The sequence below is a fragment of the Ustilaginoidea virens genome, chromosome 3 (genome assembly GCF_000687475.1).
Source record: "Ustilaginoidea virens chromosome 3, complete sequence".
Lineage (NCBI taxonomy): Eukaryota > Fungi > Ascomycota > Sordariomycetes > Hypocreales > Clavicipitaceae > Ustilaginoidea > Ustilaginoidea virens.
In genome coordinates this window covers 3,986,392-4,010,954 of record NC_057318.1, presented here as the reverse complement: position 1 = coordinate 4,010,954, position 24,563 = coordinate 3,986,392, and the positions used below count along the sequence as shown (strand labels likewise).

The following is a 24,563-nucleotide window of genomic DNA, read 5'->3' as shown; positions in this document are numbered from 1 at the left end:
CCAAAAGTCTGGTCTGAATTGAATTCTGGTGGTGGCCATATGGCCAGCGTACGCAAACTCATCCAAGGCGTGTCAGGTGTACCAGCGAAGAATTTGTTGGCTAGAAGCCCCTTCTCTCTGCGTCCACACCCTTGCCATGTACGGAAAAGAAATTCCGGTTCAGCGAGCCATCCAGATTCTACAGAGATGGGCGGTGAGATTGAAGCCAGATTCTGGTTGACGTCTGCACAGGCCAACAAGGAGGAAACCCAGGTACCAGGTAGGTACCTAACCTAATATACTGGGCTATGCCGCTGTGCTGTGCCGCTGGGCTGTGCCTGTAGCGGGCATGTTTCCTGTTGGCAAGGAATCATCAGATCAACAAACGGCATCTTTCATGTCGCAAATTCCAGTCAACAGAGCATGCGCTGCATTGCCGCTGCATTGTCGCTGCAACTACTGTACGGCACTGTACATGTACCCTTGGCGCCGTGTCCTGCCTACCTTAGGTAGAGCCTGCTCCTCTCGGCTCGACGTCGTATTTTGCTCGTATGTAGCGCGGCCCTGCCGCAGGTTACGATTCACGGCGCCATACCAGAACATGCCGAGGACTCCTGGTCACGTTGACAGCAGCGCCAGCGCATCATGAGCCCCGGGTCCCTGACCGATCAACAAAGGCCGCCTGGGCGGCTGATAAAACAGAGGCGCCCCGGCGAAACACGGCTGGGGACTTGTAAGCGTCTGGCGCATGCCATGCTCTTTCAATGGCCGGGGCTTTTGTCCAATGTTCAACGTGGATAAAGTGACGCTGCCACTACGGGACTACGGGGTGGTTCAACCACCATTCCGTGGTTGCACTGCATTCCCCGACGCAATACGAGTATTCCAGGCGTGCGCAAAGAGCGGGTTGAGGATTCCGTGCCAGTGCATGTTCCCTTTCGTATACCCAAGTCAGCGTTTTGAATCAACGTACGACGGGATACTGCATGTGCACAAGAGTCCAGAGTCCAAGAGTCCGGGCAGGTTGGGCAGGTTGGGCAACGAAGAAAAAGTCACATGACAAGTCAAGACAAGTCGAAAGAAGAAAAGCCGGCACTCGCAAAGAGTGGGCTGGGCGGTAGCACCTTGCACCCACCAAAATTGCCGACGAAGCAAATGCCGAGACGCAAAGCATCAATTGATTATTACATCAACCCTACGGACGTGGTAGGCTCAAGCATCCGCGGGAACCTGGGCATGCGCATGCCACAAAGCACCCCTTGTGTCGTGAATCGCGATGGAGGCCTGGGTCTGATTAATAAAACCCCAGTGCCAGCGTCATCGCGTCATCGCGTCATGCATGGCAAGGCAAGCCGTGCAGAATATCGTTCAAGTTGTCGACTTGTTACTTGTTCCCCGACAAGAGGCAACCGGAAGGGCCGAGGAGGACCCAGCCTGGAACCTGTTGGTCTGTCTGGTCATGTACAACAACGCGGGCCCAGCGGCATGTTACCCCCGCTGCCGTGTTTCAAGATTGTCGAGGCAAAAGGGCCTGGATGATTTTATTTGCCTCCAGATTGTACCGTGCCGTCGCATGTGACCCATTCGTCTCTCTTTGGCCTATGTGTGGCAGCGACTCTGAAAACGTCCATGCACACTGGCCATTCTCAGTGGATGTGCTGGGAGGTACATATGGTTACGTACCGTTGACCTACAGTTGACAGCATCGTGACATGTTGCCAGACCACATCAGTCATGTCAACGAAGGTACCTTACCTAGGTACCTTGCCCAAAGGTATTGACGCTGCGACGGGTGGGTCACTGCTTGTGGCGTGCCGCCATCCCTGGTTGCCCCTGGCTGCCTGCCTGACCTAACGAAGCCTAGCCCAGGCTTGACAAGACTCGGCCTTGACCGTCTTGATGGCGCCCCATTCTTTCCAACAGACAAAGTCGATTTGGCCCAAAATGGTTGGCTCAGCATGACGTCGGAGTCACTTCAGATGTCTCCCTTCATTTCTGCCTGCGACAACCACCACGGCCGCCGACTATTTTTGGGTTTTTCTGGAAGCCAAAGCACTGACGCCTATACACACCGTCAGCAGCATCCCACCGTCTGTCTACCTGCTCCGTACTCCTTGCTCTGCCAGCAGCGGCAGTAGCCTGAAGGTGGCTGGGCTGGTCCATTCCAGCTCCGCCGACGTCCTCTCACCAACCCGTCAATCACGGCCTTCACGCCTTGGTGATAGTTGCGAAAAAGAGCGACAGCAAAGATTCACTGCAAATTCAGTGGCCTGCTCTCCACCACCCGAGCTCCACCTCTCCCTAGGCCGATTCCTCCACCGAGCAGAGAGAGCCGGCCACTACCAGGGTTTCGGTGCTGAGTCCTCTGGACAAGCCAGGAGATTGGAGTGAACCGACTCGAGCGATTCGACTTCCCCCGTCACTCCGTCACTCAAGGCCGCCATCCTGTTCGAATTCTCCTCTTCTTCAGCCCCTCCTCCAGTTCGCTCGAATCAGCGTTGCGATACCGGGTCTCTGTATTTGCTGGTCATGATCGTGCGTGTGTCTCGTATCGCGTTGGGCACCAAGTCGACCCTCGTCTAGAACAGACATCACCAACCAAGCCCCGTAATGTCGACTGCCTCGCGGCAATCGTGGACGCCGAGTCGCCGCGTAAAGAGCGCCAGCAAGGACTCGTTCAGAGGTAGAACAGCCTCGCGGGCGGTGCGTCACCAGCACATTGTCGTCGAGCATGAAGAGGCTCGAAGCTTTGCTCTTCGCACCGCCTATCTGCACTACCTCCTGCAACCCCGAGCGAAACGCAAGCAATATGTCCCCGCCCCGAAACCAATCACCCGATCGCACACGAGCGTCGTCCAGCTCGTCCAAGAATACATCGCGGGGGGCTCGACGAGCTTGAAATTGCCCAGCGGTTTCGCCTCGCAGCTACTCGACCGTGTTGGTGGCGTCATTAGAGGCAGCGAATCCCTCCCCGGTTTCAACGACGCTGCTGTCAAACGCAGCTTCGCCGAGGCATACACCGCTTTCTCCGACAAGGACTTCCAAAAGACTCTGAAAGAGAGAAAGTTTGAGCCCTTGATTCTCATATTCTACTCATCTGCTACCAAGGCGGCTCAAAAGAGCAGGGCGCCAGACGACGACTCCTGGAAGTTGCTCCCCGATCGGCATCTGGCCCTCTTTGTCAGGTTGAACATCAGCATCTTGCGAAATCACGGCCACGACCGAGATCGGGCTGAGCTCATATCGAGACTCAGCTCGCTGGAAAATAAGCTCCTGACCAATGACCAGAACCTGGTAGAGAACGGCCAGGACAAAAGAGGTTCGACCATCGAAGTGGTGGTTCCGTTAAGCTACGATGTCAAGGATATGCCAATGGTCCAAGTCGTGGCAAGCATCTTTGGCATGAGCTTGTCCGATGTGCAGTCCGAAATCAACGAACACCGCCAGGCTTGGACAGAGGAGGCGGCTTTAATAGATCTCAAGTCGTACCAGCACAGGCTCAACTCCAACATGGCTGGCGCACTCTGCAGTCAGGACTTCGACGTTGAGGATGCTTTTTCCGAATGGAAGAAATCCGAGGCACCCCATCTCTCGCAAATGATGCTGGACATCTTGACGGCCAAGCCGGAGTTGGCCAAGAGATCGACAGCTAGCTTGGAGAAATCGTTGCCCGGCAGGCCGCAGTCTTTGTACAGTAATGACCAGGCCTATGCAGACCTCAGCCGCGCCATATCTGCACAAGATGGCGGCAGTTCACTTTCCCTCGACACATCCATCAGTCTTTCCAATCTATCTCTTGGCAACGAAGCAGGCGGCCTTCGCGCGGTCGAGGAAGCTATATACACCTTTATTCCGCCAGACCCGAGGGAATTTTACAAGTACATTCTGCAGCATGCCGTCACATATGATCAGTTACACGCAGACCCGGCATCGGATTACCAACCCTTGTCGAAGCAGTCAATGGAGCTCCTGACTGAACTCTGTGTGCGATGGCGAGTCCCCCAGTCCTCGCGGTTAATCACGCTGCTGGAAGTAGCGGCTCGAAAATTCTTGGACCAGGAGATAGTGTCCGATGAGCTCGAGACCGTTTTCGAGTTGGTCAAGTCACCGCAACCGGAAATGAAGAAGGCGCCTCATATTACAAACCACTCAGCGTCCCTGAGCGAAATTGACCCCGGCAGATGGACATTGCACGATTTTGCCGTTTACCAGCAAACTTTTCGTACCTTGTACGACGCATTGCTGCGGGAGCTGTACGATCTCATGGGGCAGTGTTACGCTTCCAAGCCACCGAACATCTCAGCGGTAATGGTTCTTCTCAAGGAACACATAGAGGCTGACCCTACATTTTCACCTCGACCGGGCGCTGCGGCCGAGTTTGCAGAGCACCTGACCCATGGCCTTTGCCAGACGGCCAACGACGTCTACCGCGATTCTATGCAAAAGGAGATCCCGGCCCAGAAGGAGGATTGGGACTTTGCCCACGTGATAAGCTTGGGCAAATCGACGACGAAGCTCTGCGAACGGATCCGAAAGCGCTACAGGAACAACAAGGAAATCATGGGAGTTGATGCTTTCGCGATCCTGGTGCAGGAAATTTTCCCCAGTTTTGAAAAGGACGCCAGCGTCATCATTGAGACCATTTTGAACACTGCGAAAGGAGCCGGACATGAAATACCCATCCAGGACGGGTTCGAGCTGTACAATGAGTTGGTCGAGATTCGCCGCATTCATTTGGAGTCTCTCTCGAATGTCCCGTTTGAGTTCAACATTGAGAACCTCCTTGTAGACTTTGTGTGGCGCTGGATACACACTGCGGAGGCGAAGATGACTGATTTTGTGGAGCAAGCAATCAAGCACGACCAGTTCCACGTCCGAACGCAAAGCCCAGAGCAGATAGCACTCGACTCGGAGCGACATAGCGTGTCTGTTATTGACGTCTTCATGCTTTTCAACCAGACTGTAGATACCGTCTTTGCCCTGCAGTGGGACAACGACGAGCATCACGCGCGATTCATGACGGCTCTCGCACGAAGCATCAGTTCTGGCATTGGGCAATACTGCGAAATTGTTGAGCAGTGCTTCGCCAAGGAAATGGATCGCCCGTCGGCAGAGGACTTGGCTGCTCAAAATCAGTCAACACAGGAGAAATGGATGCAGTATGCTAAAGAGGCATGGAGCAACAAGGAGAAGGCCCAGCCCTTTCAATTTTACCCAGAGGTGAGCAGCAGATTGGTCAGCAATGGAGGGAGATGAAAGGATCGCAGCGGACTAACCCGGACGTCTCCCAAAAATAGTCTTTTGTGAAGCTGAACAACGTCGAGTATGCCATGCAGGAGTTGGACAAGTTGGAAAAAAGCATGAACGCGGAAGCCTGTGCCGCCCTTCTGGAGCGGCTCGACGGTCCCAAGAAGAAGGTTCGAAAGCCGAGTAAATACACCTTCACGATCAAGGTGGTGGAGGCTGAGGATCTGAAGCCGTGTGATCCCAGTGGGTACAGCGACCCATACGTTGTCTTTGGCGATGAGTATCAGAAGCGGCTCCACAAGACCCGTATCATTTACCGGAATCTCAATCCTCGCTGGGATGAATCGTTTGACGTTACAGTGCAGGGGCCAGTTAACATCATTGCCACTGTATGGGACTACGACACGATCGGCGATCACGATTATGTAGGGCGTACGTCGTTGAAGTTGGATCCCGTACACTTCAGCGACTACCTCCCGCGGGAATTCTGGCTAGAACTGGATTCACAAGGTCGAATCCTCATCAGAGTCAGCATGGAAGGAGAACGTGATGATATTCAGTTTCACTTTGGCAAGGCTTTCCGTCACCTCAAAAGAACGGAGAGAGACATGGTGCGGAAGATTACCGACAAGGCAAGGGTTTTTTTTTTTTTTTTTCTTTTTTTCTTTTGCATCCGTCGATGAAAAAGTTGTTGCTGACCCAGTGAATGCAGCTCACCACACAAATCAGCGCAACCTTGTCTCGAGAGACTTTGCGCGGCCTCCTGGGGACTGGCGGAATCGGTGCTTCCGTGACTAGCCTGTGGAAGAAGAGGACGTCGTCGATGCCCGTGGCAACGTCGAGCCAGATCGAAGGTGCTCTAACTCGTCTGTTTACGTACTTTGACGAGAATTTCGCCATCATGAAGCAAACCCTGACCGAGGCCACAATGATTGCGGTCATGACCAGACTGTGGAAGGAGGTGCTCATGACCATCGAAAACCTGCTGGTACCGCCGCTCTCGGACAAGCCATCGACGAAGAGGGCGCTGACGAGAAAGGAGTTGGACGTTGTCTACCATTGGCTGGAGATGCTCTTTGCCTTCTTCAACGCCAAGGACGAGCACTCGGGCGAGCAGCTGGGCGTGCCGGCCGAGGTGCTCAAGTCGCCTAAGTGGCACGAGCTTGCATCGCTCAACTTTTTCTACTTTGAGGACACCAACAGCCTCATCCGGGAGTCGGAGCGCATGGCAGCGGCAACAGCGCAGCGGGCGCAGCAGGCCTTGCTGCAGCAACCGCAGCAGAACCGCATGTCGGCGCCGGCGTCGCTGGGCGCGACGTTTGGCGGGGCCGGCGCCTTTGCGAGCATGGGCACCATCAAGCGCGGCAAGACCATCATGATGAGTCGCAACCTGGGCACGATGCGGAAGGAGAAGGAAGCCAAAAGAAGAGAGGCTCAGGCTGATCCCAGCGACGACATGATTCTGCGCATTCTGCGGATGAGGCCGGAGGCGGCGCACTATCTGAAGGAGCGGCATCGGCAGAGAGAGCGTCAAGCTGCCACGGCGGCCGCAGCGCTTATCGTGAAGAACAGCGTCAGCCAAGGATGGCACACGGGAGGTGTTGGGGGCGGTCAGATGGGCGGGAGGAGCAATTTGCCCAGGCGGTGATGGCGACGGGCCGGGCTACGCAAAGGGATGATGGTGCCGCCCCGAATTCATGCCTGTGCCTTTTTTTCCCCTTTCCCTTGCCTTTTTCCCCCTTTTTTTCATCTCCCCCCTTTTTCTTTTCTTTTGTCCTTGTTATTATTTTCTTTTTTTTTACCTATTTCTCTTTGTGCCAGCCAGCTTCGTCCCTTGAAACGGGCGGTTCGCGAGGATCGTGGTCGGAGTTGCATCGGATACCCCTTGGCCGCGGCCCCCAAACATGATGGGAATGGTTCTCCGGCCCTCGATTTCGGCATGATTCCCCGTTCTCTTCGCAGACGTATCGAGGCAGGTGCTGCGTTTGGGATCTGTCCGAGTAGCGGTAGCGTATGAAAATCCAGCGGTTGAGTTTCCAACAGGCCAGGCCCTTGGTGTGAGGTCGTGTGGTCCGCAGCGGCACTGCTCCATTGCGCGCGCATGGGGGGTGTAAGAGCTGCATACTGTCGTGATCCGAGCAGGGCTTGCGAATGGCAACACGATACAAGGAATAGGAGGGAGTAGTGTACTAGGGCTGGCTCACGGATCTGTCAATAATCTACGTGGTTTATTCCCGCCCGTCTCGTGGGCACGGCAGGTCTGACTTGCTCCTTTAAAAGGCCCCGATGGGCAATACATTGTATATAATTGATGTACAGTGAGCCTCGGCCAAGGTGGGCTGTCTGTTTTCGCCCGGCGACCTTTTTTCGTCTCTCTTGTCTCTCTTTTTCTTTTTCTTTTTTTTCTTTTTTTTTTCTTTCTAATTTTTTTTACTTATCCGCCGCTGGGTTGACGCTATGTATAAGCAAGTACCTGCTGGCAAGTCGCTGGCGGCCGAGACGTTGATCCCTACCCCTACAGTCGATAAGCCAAGGTGGAGGAGCCTGGCTGGACTGGACCCCTCTGCGATTCGCCACGTGGGGGGAACGGTCGGTACGTGTGTGCAAAGTAACATGCATGTATGTACCGAGTCGGTGCTGGGCGGGAAAGAACAAGAAGAAAACATTCAATGTAAGCAGCAATGACTGGAATGGTCAGGTCAGGCCAGGTCAGGTCAGGTCGAATGGATCTCAGGGTCCAGGACCCCTGCGCCATGTCTGGTCAGCGGACGGGCCCCACGATCCAGGCGCCAGCGCAGGTGGGCAGGTGGGCAGGTGGGCAGGTGGGCAGGTGGGGAGGTGGCGAGCGGTGGTATGTATCAAATGGTATGTATGTATATATACGCGCTACCTTGGGCGCCAGACACTTGACCAGACCTTGGGTCAAATACGGTACAAGTACTCCGTACAGGCAATGTTGGTGATTGTCAATCTGGTCAACTGTTTGCGGCCAGGATGCTCGCCCCGGTCCGGCGGGTTTCACCCCAGCGCCGGCGGAGAAGCCCCGACACGGGCGTCTCTTCAGTTTTTTTTTTGTTTTTTTTTTTTTTTGTTTTTTTTTTCTTTTCTCTTTTTTTTCTTCTTCTTCTTTTGGCTCAGCCCGCTCTCCGTATCCGTGCGTGCTCAGGGATTACTGTGGGGTAAATCCGCGATTGGCGCCTCTTGGCGACGCAGCAGCTTGGGGGAAGTTGGTTGACATTGATGTATCGTGTACGGAGCATGTACATGTACGCACCAGACCGCACCAGTGAGATGCGAGAGCGAGAGCAAAGCCCGAAGCCCTGGCGCTAAAGACCCCTGCCCTGCCTCATGCCCCCTTTCGCTTCGCGCTATTGCAGGGCTTGGCCATGGGTAGCTTGGGCTGCGGGAGGGCTTGCCAGAGGGCTTGCCAGAGGGCTAGCCAGCCAGAGGGCTGCAAAGGGACATCATGCCCCTCCCATCGTCCAGCGCAGTCGACGGATGCTCCGTGTCCCCCTTTTTCGCAGATTTACTAAGGAGGATTATGAGCATCATGAGGATTACGAAGGATTCCGCAAAGGAACGGTGGACAGTGCGCGGCACGGTGCGCGGCGGCCGCCGCCGCCATCAGCATGCATCGCGACCGCGTTCCGCCTCGATTCGCTTGTCTGTTTCTGGCTTGTTCATCCATCACAAACGTACTTTTGTTCCAGGCTTTGATGCCAAAGGGTCTGGCCTGTACCCCCCCCCCCCCCCCCCAATGCATCGTGTCAGCAAGAATGACGGCGCCAAGAAAGGGGGGGCATGCCGATCTGAGCCCCGGTATGTATCCCTTGGCAGATGGCGTATGTTTATTAGATCCGGATTCCAGCTTGTCAGCGTGAGCGTTCCGGAACGTCTCGTCTCGTCTCGTCTCGTCTCGTCTCGTCTCGTCTCGTCTCGTCTCGTCTCGTCTCGTCTCGTCTCGCCTCGCGTCCCCTTTATTTCCCGGGGCGTCCGCACGCCCGCATCCAAACGTTGAGCACACCCCGTCGGAGCCGCGGGAAAAACTGATCCCGCGCATGCGCAGTGCCAACCCGAGCGAGCTATGCATCGCCGACCGTCGACTGGACGCAGGGGGGAAAGGAATAAAAAGCACGAAAAAAATAAAATGGAGGCCAGTTGCCATTTTTACTGTCGTCGTCAAAATCTTGTTTCTCCTTTCCTATCCATGGGCCGAGGACAGTTGTCCATGCGCTGGCGGAATGCATCGGAATGCTGCTGCCATCATGTTTCTTGTTGGAAAAATAAAATGAAAATGAAAATGAAAATGAAAATAAAAATAAAAACAAAAGGGAGAGAGAGAGAGAGAGAGAAAGTCGAGAGTAAGAAAAGGCCTTGCTCCGAGTCAGTTTCGAGGGCCGTCTTGCCCCGGCGCAGGCACCAACGTCGCAGGTTACGACGGCCACATGGTATGTTTGTATGTATGTATGTATGTATGTATGTATGGAATTCGGACTCGGGACCTTTTGAACAAGGCCGTCGCTCGGCGAGTTGATGGGGACAGCAGGTTTCAGCGGCGCATGCACTGGGCCATGTGCGATCCCGATTTGCTTTCCTCAGCCAGTCGGTGTTTGTTGGCTTCACTTGACGCCCATTGACATTGACGGTCACAACGTACGGAGTACCCCGTCCCGTACAACGTGGACGTCGGCTCTGGCAGTGGCGAAATGACTCGGTCCTGCTCGCCGTCCGCCTTGCCCATCTTTGCATCCGTCCGTCTCCCGCATATGGCCGCGTTGTTCGTCCTTTTGTAGCGGCAGCGAGGGTTATTGCCCGTCGCATTTCCTCCTCCCCCATCGGCTGCGTCCGGTCAAGAAACAAGGATGCCTACTCGAGCGGAAGGGGAAAAGAAAAGAAAAGAAATTTTTTTTTGTTTGCCAGATGCTATCCCTGAAATCTTTTTGGCTGTGGCTGCGTAGCTGGGTTTTTTTTTTTTTTTTTTTTTTTTTTTCCCCAATCTGGAAGGGAAAGTCCTGGCCAGCCAGGCAGCTTCTTAGTAAGGAACATGAATTGCGCTGTTCGACCTCGGTGAAGCAATCTTTTGGCTTCATGTCCTACTATTGTCCTGCGCCCACGGTACATAACACATGGTACACAGTACATGAGATGCACTAAGATGCGACGCCAGCCCAGGTGCGGCTTTATTGGGCTTCACTTCATACACGTACGGATACTGCGATATCATCAGCAACACATGTGCAACGCGGCTTACTCCGACTACCTCTAGGTGCCTTGATATGTACTCGCCAAACTGCTTTCCACCCGCTCCCCCACGCATGCACAAATGGTCGAAAAGCGGAAATAGCATTAAAGATGCCATCTATTTGCACAGTGCACACAGCAAACACTCCCCCCCCCCACCCCCCACCCCCCTGGCACGGAAAATGGGGATCCAGCCAGGGTGAAGTTGACTAGTACCTGGTACTCGTTCGGCACGTCTCGGGCATCAGGTACCAGGTACCTAGCTATATGTAGCGCCTTCGCAGGGACAGCCCGCACAAGGGAACGCGCCAGGCCGGTTCACGAAACCTAGCCCATAACAGGAAAGCCGTGAGCCAGGTCAGCGCCAGGGCCTCTTATCAGCGCCGCTGCCCCGTGATGCCTGTCCAAGATTCCAACATGAAGGTGACCTGGGGGCCCTCAAGCAGGAGGTCAGCAGGTACCTCCTGGTAGTCTCCTTGGTACCTGAGGTAGCCAAGGTCTGGTAGGTACAGGCTACCAGACAACTTGCAGGTCGTCTTTCCCATGACGCCTCCCCGCCCCTGCGCCAATTCTAATTCTTCCACCCGGCCCACGAGCACCACACCACCATTACCACCCACCACCACCACCACCACCACTACCACCACTACCACCTCCCAGCGGGGCGGCGGTCGATTTTGAACAATTCAACGTTGGCCCCCCGCACTAGCGCCTGCCGCCCCCCCCCCTTCCCCCCCGCCACCTCCCCGCCTCTCGTGGCTCGCTGCTCGTGCCTCTTCCCCTACAAGTCCTAGTCCTGGCTCCATACCCACGAGTCACCATAGTTAGCCGCTCGTATGCCATCTTGTCCCAGCACCCTTTCTCTGCCCAGTGCCAAAACTTCTCGTCCATCATCTTCTTGCTGCATTTCACCCACTCTAGTCGCTGGCTTTGAAGCGCAAGGCTGCGAAGAATCAATTCTCGAATTATCGACCTGCAACCACCCCTTCCCCTTTTTTTTTTTTTTTCTCTTTCTTTTGCCCCGCGTTTCATTTTCCTTCATCGCCCTGCCTTCACGAGGTTTCCCTTCGTCTTGGCGGCGCGACCCACAGTGTCTGTAGTCTGGTTTTTTTTTTTTTTTTTTTTTTTTTTTTTTTTTTTTTTTTTTTTTTTTTTGCTTTTGTTTCGTGGCGGAGAGACTACTCTCATCACTCTTTTTCACTGGGAAATGATGCTGGCCTGGCTGCCGAGGATCTGAATACACCCGAAGCTGGCTTTCGATCGAACTCTCGAGCAACCCATTTCCGAATACCGACCGCCTTTCTCCTCGGCCAGCCGTATCGCTATACCTCGCCGCGACGCGAATCTCTCGCCGCGCCACTTTCGTCCTTTTACCACTCTCCATCATTCAGAAAATCAAATCATCCGGATAGTCAGCCCCTCTCCCCACGCCTGACTGACTGCTCCTGGTGCAGTCGCTAGCTGTCGTCGACATGGTCGTCCTTGACGACTCCATGTTGGTGGCGGTGACCGAGGTTGTTGCCTCTCTCGCCGTCAGCCCCAAGTCGTGCCCAGCGGCGTCTACGGCAATAGCGTCTCGAGTTACCCTGCCAGGCCCCGAGACGGCCGCCAAACGATCGTTGGAGGTTGAGCTTCAGAAGCTCATTCTCCGAGTTGGACAGCTTGAGAGCAGAGCATGTGCGTCGCGCACCCCTGTCCTCCCCGAAACACCGAATGAAGTCAACGACACCCTCTTCGGTCATGACGCCTCGCCGGCGGCCAGTCGGGGGGCAGTCTCGAAATCGAAACTGACCCACGCCCATCAAGGTAGCTTGGACAGTCCGAATCTTTTGCCTCGCCAGCTGACCAAGGAAGCCCTGGAAGGACTGCGAGAACATGTAGACGACCAGTCCAAGCTCCTCGATAGCCAACGGCAGGAGCTGGCCGGCGTCAACGCCCAACTCCTCGAGCAGAAGGAGTTGCAGGAGCGAGCTCTCGCCATGCTTGAGCAAGAACGCGTGGCTACTCTTGAACGCGAGCTTTGGAAGCATCAAAAGGCCAATGAGGCTTTCCAGAAAGCGCTTCGAGAGATTGGTGAAATCGTCACCGCCGTAGCCCGAGGTGACCTGACGATGAAGGTCCGCATGAACACGGTTGAGATGGACCCAGAAATCACCACTTTCAAACGAACAATCAATGCAATGATGGACCAGTTGCAGATCTTTGCCAGCGAAGTATCACGGGTGGCCCGCGAAGTCGGTACTGAAGGTTTGCTTGGTGGCCAAGCTCGTATCGGTGGTGTCGACGGCACGTGGAAGGAACTGACTGATAATGGTATGGCTGGCCCCCATTGGAAATCTTTGTGTGTTTTTGTGTTTTTGTGTTTTTTTTTTCCCCCTCTGGCTTCAAAAAACTGTTTCGTCTCCCCTCCTTTCCCCATTCAAATGTCTCTCTTCACCTATATTGCGACTTGAACTTTTCCCCTTTTCCCACCTTTGCAATGCTAACCCTTATGTGTGGTTATAGTGAACGTGATGGCCCAGAATCTCACCGACCAGGGTAAGTGTCAATCCAGAATTCGCCCACCACCACATGGCAGAGATTTATGAAGAGTGGCCACTAATGCTCCCCAAGTGCGCGAAATTGCCTCCGTCACAACAGCCGTTGCGCACGGCGACTTGACAAAGAAGATTGAACGACCAGCCAGGGGGGAAATTCTGCAACTTCAGCAAACTATCAATACCATGGTGGATCAGCTTCGAACATTTGCGTCGGAAGTTACTCGAGTGGCAAGGGATGTCGGCACCGAAGGCATTCTTGGTGGGCAAGCCGATGTTGGCGGCGTGCAGGGCATGTGGAACGACTTGACGGTGAACGTGAACGCCATGGCCAACAATTTGACGACTCAGGTGCGAGACATTATCAAGGTCACGACAGCTGTCGCCAAGGGTGATCTCACCCAAAAGGTTCAGGCAGACTGCAGAGGAGAAATTTTTGAGCTCAAGTCGACAATCAACTCCATGGTGGACCAACTGTCGCAATTCGCCAGGGAGGTGACAAAAATTGCCAGAGAGGTCGGGACCGAGGGTCGACTTGGTGGCCAAGCCACCGTTCATGATGTTGAGGGAACTTGGAGAGACCTGACTGAAAACGTCAACGGCATGGCCATGAACCTGACGACACAAGTGCGAGAGATTGCAAAAGTCACCACGGCTGTCGCCAAGGGTGATTTGACCAAGAAGATTGGCGTCGAGGTCAAGGGGGAGATTCTGGAACTCAAAAACACCATCAATCAGATGGTGGACCGCCTGGGCACCTTTGCCGTGGAAGTCAGCAAGGTGGCCAGAGAGGTCGGCACGGACGGAACCCTGGGCGGCCAAGCTCAAGTCGCCAACGTCGAGGGCAAATGGAAGGACCTTACCGAAAACGTCAACACCATGGCCTCCAACCTCACCGTTCAGGTCCGGAGCATTTCCGCCGTCACGCAGGCCATTGCGAACGGAGACATGAGCCAGACAATCGATGTCGAGGCCAATGGCGAAATACAGGTTCTGAAGGAGACAATCAACAACATGGTGTCACGTCTGTCGAGCTTCTGCTACGAGGTGCAGCGCGTCGCAAAGGACGTCGGCGTCGATGGGAAGATGGGCGCCCAAGCCGATGTTGCCGGCCTGAACGGGCGATGGAAGGAAATCACGACGGATGTCAATACCATGGCCAGCAACTTGACGACCCAAGTGCGAGCCTTTTCCGACATCACCAACCTGGCCACTGACGGAGACTTTACCAAGCTCGTCGACGTCGAGGCCTCTGGTGAGATGGACGAGCTCAAGCGAAAGATCAACCAGATGATTTCGAACCTGCGAGACAGCATCCAGCGAAACACGCAGGCCAGGGAGGCTGCCGAGCTCGCCAACAAGACGAAGTCCGAGTTCTTGGCCAACATGTCGCACGAGATCCGAACGCCCATGAACGGCATCATCGGCATGACCCAGCTGACGCTCGATACCGACCTGACCCAGTACCAGCGAGAGATGCTCAACATTGTCAACAATCTTGCGAATAGCTTGCTGACCATCATCGACGACATTTTGGATCTGTCAAAGATTGAGGCCAGGAGAATGGTGGTTGAGGAGATACCGTATACCCTGCGAGGAACCGTCTTCAACGCCCTCAAGACGCTGGCCGTAAAGGCCAACGAGAAGTTCTTGGACCTTACCTACAAGGTCGACAGCTCCGTTCCCGACCACGTCATTGGCGACTCGTTCCGCCTCAGGCAAATCATCCTCAACCTCGTCGGCAACGCCATCAAATTCACCGAGCATGGCGAGGTCAGCCTCACCATCAAGGAACGAGACAAGCAGGAAGAAGTCGGCGAGGGCGAGTACGCAATTCAGTTTGTGGTGGAGGACACGGGCATTGGCATAGCAAAGGACAAGCTGAGCCTCATTTTCGACACCTTCCAGCAAGCCGACGGCTCCATGACGCGCAAGTTTGGAGGTACCGGCCTAGGTCTGTCGATTTCAAAGCGTCTGGTCAACCTCATGGGCGGTGACCTGTGGGTGCTCAGCGAGGCCGGCAAGGGCAGCCAGTTCCACTTTACCTGCCGAGTTCGGCTCGCGGCGGGCGGCACAGAAGGCATCCTCAAACAGCTCAAGCCTTACCGAGGTCACCAAGTCTTGTTTGTCGACAAGGCTCAGTCGAGCTCGGGATCGGACATCAAGGAGATGCTGGAGCAAATCGGCCTGCACCCCGTGGTGGTTGACTCGGAGAAGAGCTCCGCCCTCACCAGGCTCAAGGCTGGCAGCGGTGCTCTTCCTTACGACGCCATCATTGTCGACTCTATTGACACGGCAAGGAGGCTGAGAGCCGTCGACGACTTCAAGTATCTCCCCATTGTCCTCTTGGCCCCAATCGTCCACGTCAGTCTCAAGTCATGTCTGGATCTGGGCATCACGTCGTACATGACAACCCCTTGCACGCTCATAGACCTTGGAAATGGCATGATTCCAGCTCTCGAGAACAGGGCCACGCCGTCCTTGGCGGACAACACCAAGTCTTTGGAGATTCTCCTGGCCGAAGACAACACTGTGAACCAGCGACTGGCGGTCAAGATTCTCGAAAAGTATCACCACGTGGTTACCGTCGTTGGCAATGGCTGGGAGGCTGTGGAGGCGGTCAAGGAGAAGAAATTTGACGTGATTTTGATGGATGTTCAGATGCCCATCATGGTAGGTTTTTCTCTTATTTTCCGTCTTGTTTCAATCTTTCTTTCTTTTTTTCCGCGTCTTTGGTGCGGCATGACGTGGAAGCTAATCAAGACACCATAGGGAGGGTTCGAAGCTACTGGCAAGATTCGCGAGTACGAGCGAGGAATGGGCACGCACCGAACTCCTATCATTGCGCTTACGGCTCACGCCATGATGGGCGACCGAGAAAAATGTATCCAGGCTCAAATGGACGAGTACCTGTCGAAGCCATTGCAACAAAATCACCTTATCCAGACGATACTGAAGTGCGCCACGCTAGGTGGTCCCTTGTTGGAGAAGAACAGGGAGCGGGAGTTGGCCATCCAAGCTGACGCAAAGTCGAGGAACCACAAGGTGGCGGCGAGCCAAGGTTTCCTGCGTCCGGCCTTGGAGAGCCGGGCCATGACCAGCCGCGAGCCGCTGCAGAGCCAGGAGGCGGCCGCAAGCCCGCCAGCACTGGCTGCCGAAGAGGAGGACCACTGGGCCCGGCAGCGACGCGACCTCTCGGAAATGCGGAGCATCTCAGGGTAATGGTGCTTAGAGGGCGATGGCTGATGATGGCGGTGAAGGCCGGTGAAGGCCGGTGATGGGGCCTTTATTTCGGTGCATGGCCTCGGCCTCGGGGAGGACACTTGACGATTCTTTTTGACGTGCGCGCATTTACGTGGTTTTCAAGCACCCCAGGATTTACAACCTGGAAGGGGCATTCATGACGACTTTTTTTTTTTTTTTTTCATCCTTGGCATCTCAGCGTCAACCGTCGGAGCTCCTCTCCATGCGACAGGATGGCAGGAGCAGACCTGGTTTCTTGATTTTGCCCGCAGCGAAAAAATTTTCTCTTCTTTTTTTCCAAAAAAAATGAAGAAAAAGATGATGAAATTGCTCGCGAATGCTTTGCAACGGCCCTGCGGTGACATTTGTTGGTTGTATTTTACACGGGGGATTTTTTTTTCTTTGTCTTTTGTTTTTGTCCAGGGAACGGGTTGTTTTGGCCGAGTTGAGTTGTTTCAGTTTACAGATATATCAGCTAGGGCTGCATTCCGGGGATATATATGATTCCATCTTGGTGTATATCATGTGTGTGATGCATACGCGATGCTGGACGTGATGTGGACGTGATGTGGACGTGATGTGGACGTGATGTGGACGTGATGTGGACGTGATGTGGACGTGATGCTAGACGTGATGCTGGACATAATAATGCTGGATATGATGCTGGACGTAATGCTGGATGTGACGCTGCACGTGATGCTGGACGTGATGCTGGACGTGATGCCTCTTGGAACGGGTGGCTTGACTTGACCGTTTACTTTTTCGTTTTAGAGCTTGACTTTTCCTTTCTTTGCATCCTTCCTTCGTTCTTGCTTTGCTCAGCACGGATGTAGGAATGGACTTTACTGGTTTGGTTTTGGCGCATTTCTCCCCTTGGCTCCGTGTAGTTTTTCGCTGTTTGGATCATTCACTCGGAAGGGAGAAGGGTGGTTGTCGTTTCATCATTTCGCGCGGCAAGGTTTGGAGAGTCTTATAGGAGAGTGCCTTTTCGATTGAAATGCCTTTTGAGCCGAAATGCCTTTGCAGTTGACATGGTTTATGGTTGAAATGCCTATCCAGTTGACATGCCTTTTCAGGACATGGTTTATAGTTGAAATGCCTTTCAAGTTGACGTGCTTCATAGTTGAACGCTTTTCTAGTTGCAAGTCATTCCAGCGACACACGCCTTCTACTCGAAACGCCTTGATTAGCGAGCACCAACACCACCAACACGGCATCGTCTTTCAACAGCACGGCACGCACATGGCATCCCGCTGATCCAGAGTCCGGCCGCCCAACGCGAAACGCCCAGCCCGCGAACCATGTCCCGTCGCCCCGGCGCATGAATAGCCTCGCCGGCCGCCCAGACGCCCCGGCGGCACCACGCCCAGGCGTCACCCCGCATCATTCACTCACCCGCCCCCCCTCGCGGCCCACCTCGCCGTCGCCCCGACCGGCCTGCTGCACGGCCTCCCCCCCCGCAGGCCGGCCCTCCACCGCAGCCAGCATGGCATCGAGCTTGTCCTCGAGGGCGGCCAGGCTCGTCTCCAGCCGCGCGGCGGCCTGCTCGCCCCTGCGTCGCGCGCGCCGCGTTACTCAAAACCGTCCAGTTCGGGGAGGGAGAGGGGGAGAGGGGGGGGGCATCAAATCGGGGGGACTTGCGTACTTTGCCAGCTCGCGGAGTGCCTGGCGCCCGTTAGACTGCGTGTGCGGGGGGGTGGGTGGGTGTGTGTGTGGAAGCCAGGCCCCGGGGCTGTGAAGCTCACCTGTGCGAGATGTTCCGTGTCCTGCGGCATGGTGTTTCACGTGATGCGTGATGCGTGATGCGATGAACAGCGTTGAAGAAGTTGGTTCTGGTTGAAGGGGCTGACGACGTGCCTCTCTCTGTATCCCCTTTGGCTGTGGTTGAGGGGCAGCTTCGGTACGGGACCCACTTTTGCGGAGAGGTATCTGCCTAGGTACCTTCTGGTACTGGGCACCTCCTTGGCGACGGGCCCGGGCCCAGCCGCCAAAACCAAGGTCCTTTACACTGAAAATTCCGGCATTTCTGATGAAGCAGATAAAGTAAAAATCTCAAGCGTAATGCTACGGATGACGCCGCGTTTTTCGTCCGTTTTTAAATGCTGCTAAACTGCACAGCCTATCGTGGTAGACATAGCCTTGTGGCGCTTTACGTATCCTACGGGTGAGCAAGTGCGACTGTAGCTCCTTGCAACTTCTAGAAATGGCCGGTACTTGTACCACCTACCAAATGTACTCCGTACTAGCACGTAATTCCAAGTCTGCCGATATACTAGTTTTCTATTGGCTTAAACCCTGGTCTGTTACAAAGCTGCACCTGCTATAACCCAGTCAAAGAATTTCGGGGGGCGGTTTTTCCCCCCCTATTTTTCCTTTTTTTTTTTCCCTTTTTTTCCTTTCATTTTTTTCTTCAGAGAGAGTTGATTTCTTATGGGCCCCGCTGCGTTTTCGATTGGTCAGCCGAAGGGGGGAGGGGAGGGGCGGCCGATTTGGGCAAAACTTTAAAGCAACGTGTCCCACCGCCGTGTGTGCAGTGCAAACTTGCATTGACTGACTGCGCGGCCGTCCCGTGGCTGGCGCAGCGTTGTTTCCTCGTGCCTGGATTGTTTCCTCGGCCGAGCAAGCTTTTCCTGGGGCCGCAATTTCCACCGCGGCTGCTGCAGCCCGCAGCCCGCCGCCCGCAGCCCGTAGCCCGTAGCCCGTAGCGCTAGGCGTGGGCACCGGAAACCAGCGGCTGCATATGTCTGGTCCTCTTCGAAAGAGCGTCTGGTCCAGACGACCCAAGGCTCCTCGTCATGCTTGTGTTGCCGCTCCATTTTCATCTTGTTTTTCCTTTCAGTGGCAGCTTGTCAGTTTTGTTAAAGAAAAATACAACTTAATTTCCCTACAGAGTACGGAAGTTCGTGGTTGCCTGTTTCTGATGGAACCCCCGTGTCACGCGACGGAGCTTTCCCCGGTGCCGGCGCGCCAACCAGACCAGCTGGAAGTAAAAGAGAAAGGCCAGAGGAGAACGGAAGAGCCGTGCATGGGGTTCCGTCGAGGCTGGGGCGGAATTGGACATTATTTTTCTCGACCGGCGCCCATTACGTGACGGGGCTGCATTTTGTTATTTGCTCCCAACGCCCCCGTTTGTAGGGAGGAGGGGGGGGAAATAAGAAAGAAAAAGAAGAAAAATGAAGAAAAAAAAAAGGGAAAAGGGAAAAGCAAGGAGGAAAAGGGAAAGAAAAAAAGAAAAAAGAAGAAAAGAAAAGGGCGCCGCCATGGCCTGTTCGTTGGGTGCCCCATGCCGCCGCCGCACGGTTTTTTTTGTTTTGTTTCGTTTTTTTTTTTGTTTTTAGGGCGGCACGGCGAATCCTCCGTCGCTGGCGGACCAATCAGGCGGGAGGGAAGCGCAAAGGCAGCCCAATGGCAGCTGGGCCAGCTGCCGTCGAATTTGACATTTGAGAGGGGCATGGATCAGGGGTTTTTGTCCTTTTTGTCGTTTTTGTCGTTTTTTGTCGTTTTTTGTCGTTTTTGTACATGATGGGCCGCGCTGTTTGTTTCGCAAACAGAGAGGACGGGCGAGCTGGTCTGGCGGGTGGCAGCATGGCAGCCTGTATCAGTGCATCCATCCTCTGCCCACCCTGTGTCTTGTCAATGCTTGCGACAACTCGACAACTCGGGGTGGATTTACCGACACGCTGGCGACGAGCCTGTCAACAGTATAGACCAGTCATAAGCGGGACGCCTGGCCCACCGAGTGAGTACGGAGTACTCCGTACAGTGAGTGAGTACCTGTACCCGGCAAGGGGCAGCGGGCTGGGGTGCTGCCGCCTGGTTCATGTTGCCGACTGGACGGAGCAGCGGTCTATGCTGGTCTGGTACGTCTGGTACTCCGTAGTTGCTGTCAACTCTGCCATGTGCCAGGCGATACCGCAAGCAACCAATCAATCACCCAAGAGTCCTGCCTGGCTCCTGCGAAAATGAAAATGGCGTCGAGCAGAAAAAACTGACAGATGAATGGGCTGGCTGCGCGCAAAACGGTCGAGGCCGAGGAAACGCATTTCCCCTCCCATCGACTACGTCCGTACTTGTCAAGGAAAGCCAAGGCCGCCCTTTTCCCTTTTCCGCCGCTGCTGTCCAGGATCGGCGGTGATGCATGAGTGTGCTGCTTCTTGAAGCGCCCCAACTTGTCGATCCTCGATTGGTCGATGGGGATTTTTCAAACAAAAAAAAAAAAAAAGGAGCATGCGGCACGTCCAGATGGGGGAGAGAGAATCCTAGAATCCAGGCCAAGGTCTAAAGACTCTTTCTTCAACGAGCCAAAGTCGAGCTGGGCCTGGGCTTTGCCGAGAGGCTACGATAATAGGTAATGCCCCGCTCCCCCCGTTTTTTCTCTCCTTGTGTTTCCCTTCCCGTCTTAGGCTCTTGCCCCGTCCGCCTGTCGAGATCTCTAATTCATAAGCCCATCTCGCCTTATCGCCGCGGAATCGAGATTGGGCTGGGCGCCCGCATATAGCATCCCATGCCCAGCTTCTTCACCCTTCTTTCCCACTCGCCCCGAGTATCCGCCGAGTTAATACTCGTCGTCTAGGAAATCAGAACCCCTTGACGCTCCTAGTATCCATCCATCCAAGGGCGACATAATGACCGCGGCTAGGCTTTCAAACCAACGCCAGCAGCGGTAGGTCTAGTATTAACGCTGAGCCTGGTTCGTCTTTCTTTCCCTAGAGACCTAGCACTATATTATCGCAGCGCTTTTATATGCCTTACGTCAGATAGGTGCGATCTTGCCGATGGCTTCCGATATGGTTTCTCGTCTTCGGGCCTATCTGACGAGACGGAAGTATTCGGGAGCGCCGTTACTGGCTTCGTCCGCGCGCAGACGTGGAAGAGAGGTGGCGTCCGTCCTAGCGATGGCTCCAAGCCAGAGCAGTCGAGAGGCGTCTTGCGCACCTTGCGCGCGTATAGATCTGGCGGACGGCTAACTCGGCGATAAGAGGCGTAAAGCCGTAAGCTCGGGAGCCGTAGGTGACGATAGTGACGATAGTGACGAGGCGAGTGGTGCTACTGAAAGAGGAAGGCATATGCACCTCTCACTATCCCGTATAAAGAAGAAGCAGAAGCGTCGAGAATAAGTCCCCCATCCCGGCAGCTCCTGCCATAAGCGCCGGCAGAATCGCGCCATAATAGTAGGAGCAGACTTAGCAGAGGTGGCAGGAGCGCGGGCTAGAGCGTGGGCTAGAGCCGAACGTGAGGAACAGGCTCGAGATGGAGGTGCGCAGGCCACTAAGGCCACCAAGGCCACGCTCGCGGACTCTTCAGTGACCTCCAGGGGCCTGCAACCCGCCGGCGAGCCTAGAGCATCCCCTAAACCCAGCCCTCCGGACCATAATCTCCAGTTGGTGCTCTCCAGCGTTCCGCTGTTATCGGTGATTTTCCTTTTGGGAACGAGACGAGATAGTTGGAACAATAACGGGGAATAGTAAGGGCCTGCGAGCTTTCTCTTCTAGGGTCGTCGCCATATCTGGGGCAATTAGGGAATCGTAGGGGGTTTTTGCTGGAGCTATGCCCGGCCGAGATGGCCCGTTAAATCTTAGCTGGTGAGAAGAGGTGGTATATAATGCCTGGTGATATACTTGATGAGTCGAGCTCGGATGACTCAATTATTTAAATTCTTCCCGGTTTCTGTCTGGTAGTTTCTGTACGTACCTAAGGTACCTACCTACCTAACCTACCTACCTAAGGTACCTTACCTACCTTATCTGGTGCCTAAGGTAGGTAGGAGGTAGGTACAGCTTCACTAGTGTAGCTAAGGTAAGTTAGGTGGCTGGTCTTTCCCTTACTCTTATGCCCACGTCGCGTTAAGGGCAATTCTGCTTCCTCGTCGTCCTTTCCTCCTCCTTCCTCCTCCTAACGTTTTGTTTTAATTAGCATTCCCTCTCTGGCTTCTTTAGTATGTAGGATCCGAGCTAGCTAACGCGGCAAAAGGTCGGTCGATTAGGAACGAGTAACTCTATACCTTGCCCCTTTTTCTCTATTTTCTGCGGTATGATGTCGTGGTTTTAGCTTCCGAATCGTAAGCTCCGAGTCCCAGCCTAGGCTTGGTACCTCCTCCTGGCTTAGGAGGTAGGTAGTAGCCTCCCTCCCCCCCGCAGTTGCATCCGCTTATTACACGTTTTCCTTCTTTTCCTTCGTTTCTTTTTCCTTTAGGCCGTATCGTATGTATGGTATGTATATACTCTATACCATATTGCCTATGCCTGGTGCAGTTTTTAGCCTCCTTGATACTCTTTCCTTGCATGAATCGCGTCAGCCCAAGTCTTATGCGGCTGGTCACTTTCCTGAAAATGCTTGCATTAGTTTCTGTTGGACTGGCCCACTCAGCAGAATCGCCCCTATAGGGAGCTTCCAAACGGGTTGAATTGTGGCCTGACTAGTGGGGAAAGCTACTCCGTCCTCCCCACCCCCCCACCTCAGACTCTCATCAGAGCCAGTCGTTGTCGCCATCAATGGAAGAATGGGTTGCGGGGGCAATTCTTCATCACCTGGGGTGCCCTGCGGCCCTGCCCATTCGAGCGTTTGTTGGTTTTTGTTGGTTTTTGTTGGTTTTGTTGGTTTTGTTGTTAGTCCAGGTGTTTTCGTTGCCAATTGCCGGGTTGAATCGCACGACGACGACCGACTCGCATCCAATGACTGTACCGGCTGGATCCGTCGACTTTTGTGCCGACTTGTGTGCCGACTTGCGGCACAGCAACCACTTGGCTTGATATTGGCTGACGGCTGGACGAGGCGAATGTCGAGGGTCGACCCCGACCAGAAGCCAGATTAGCTTCATTGCATCCATTATTTCCCCCCTTTGGCTGACACCTGTGCCACGCACCTACGTACGTACGTGACGTGACGTGACGTGACGTGCGTACGTGGTGGATTGGTCTCTCGGCTCCGTTGCGGCGTCTTCGAATCCCCTCATCCAACTTTGCCTCCCATCTCGTGCGAGTCTCCAAATGGGAAGAAATGAGGTGGGGGAGAGTAAGGAAATCAATCGCATGCTTCACCCGTCGATGCCCGATTAGTGGTGGCTGCGCAGAAATGGTGGGGTGGGTGACCCGCAGAAAAGGGGCATGCTTGATTGCTTCACTTTCCGGTCACGGCCCTGATCTTTGTCTGTTTTCCTCGGGTTTCCGCGATCTGTCATGTAAAATGTCGATTCTGGCACATGTCGACTTCAAAGCAGATCTGCTCCCATCGACACTTGCGGGTGGGGGGCGTGTGGCACTTGGCTTACTTTGTATCCGCCCTCCACCCCGGGTGTATCCACGTCGAAGCAACCACCTCCGGGGGGATAAATATGAAACCGATCCGGGGGCCATGCCATCCCCCCCATGGAAAACGCTTTGGGACGGGCATCGCATCGAGATTTGGCCCGCTTTCTTTTGGCGGTTTCTTGAAAACAACGGCATCTTGCACCACGACAATCCCGATGGTGGATTGGCGCTGACTACTCTGCAGGGGATGCAGGTTTTCCAGTGCCCCGATGAGCGATGAGCGATGAGCGCGATCAGAAGGGGGAGGCGGGGACCCCCCCTCGTCATTCGGCTACAGATTGCTACGCTGCACTGCATGGCAACATGCCTGAACCATCTTCACACTCGACCGGTTCTCGGCCGCAAGATGCCACCTTTTTTTTTTGCTGGCGAGAGGCAACCACAACCTTGTTTCAACCTTTTGCCGAGCATGACTGATACAACCCTTTCCTGACTAGCTGCCAACCTGGCTAGCAGCCAGCCCGCCAAGCTTGGGCACGTCCCCCGGATCACGATTTCCCAGGACCGAGAATCGGAAGAGTTGGACGGGCCCATCGCTTGCTTCGTCTCCTTTCTCTGGCCCATTCATTTGTCCATGCTTAGAGGGGATAGTTTGCGTGCTGTGCTGCGAGGGGGGGCCTGCGTCGAGTTTGGCCAGCCACGGCCTGCTTTGGCATATTCTTCCCTTCTCTGGGCCATATTCCCATGTTTGGAGCCTGTGGAAAAGGGGCATGTGCCACACAGATACTCATGCACGGTGTGTGTTTGTGTGTGTGTGTGTGTGTGTGTGTGTGTGTCCACGTCCCTTGGTCACTCTTGGTGTGTCCTGTTTTCCCTTTTGCAAGGCCAAAGGCGCGTACCCACAGGACCCCATGACGACCAAATCCCGATCGATGGGTTGGGGTTGAACAAGGGCATTTTTTTCCGGGCACATCGTCAATGTTCCATTACGACACCGTGTTGATATCATCGGTACACTTTGGCTTGCTATTGTGAGACTGCGAATTTGCTCAACCGCGACACCCCGGGG

The 24,563-nt window shown here is 54.6% G+C and overlaps 3 protein-coding genes across 3 annotated transcripts; 2 read left to right on the top strand and 1 right to left on the bottom strand.

Moving 5' to 3' along the window:
- Positions 1–2,589: 2,589 nt before the first annotated feature.
- UV8b_03982 (uncharacterized protein) lies at positions 2,590–6,874 on the top strand (the record flags this gene model as incomplete). The annotated part of the gene is made up of 3 exons (XM_043141480.1): positions 2,590–5,199; positions 5,277–5,858; positions 5,939–6,874. The coding sequence occupies 3 exons, from the start codon at positions 2,590–2,592 to the stop codon at positions 6,872–6,874; spliced, it is 4,128 nt and encodes a 1,375-aa protein (XP_042997414.1).
- A 5,065-nt stretch (positions 6,875–11,939) lies between these two features.
- Positions 11,940–16,226, top strand: UV8b_03981 (uncharacterized protein; the record flags this gene model as incomplete). The annotated part of the gene is made up of 4 exons (XM_043141479.1): positions 11,940–12,780; positions 12,973–13,005; positions 13,081–15,677; positions 15,777–16,226. The coding sequence occupies 4 exons, from the start codon at positions 11,940–11,942 to the stop codon at positions 16,224–16,226; spliced, it is 3,921 nt and encodes a 1,306-aa protein (XP_042997413.1).
- A 1,404-nt stretch (positions 16,227–17,630) lies between these two features.
- UV8b_03980 (uncharacterized protein) lies at positions 17,631–18,022 on the bottom strand (the record flags this gene model as incomplete). Its single annotated transcript, XM_043141478.1, has 3 exons — positions 17,631–17,799; positions 17,893–17,912; positions 17,993–18,022. The coding sequence occupies 3 exons, from the start codon at positions 18,020–18,022 to the stop codon at positions 17,631–17,633; spliced, it is 219 nt and encodes a 72-aa protein (XP_042997412.1).
- Between the last annotated feature and the right edge of the window lie 6,541 nt (positions 18,023–24,563).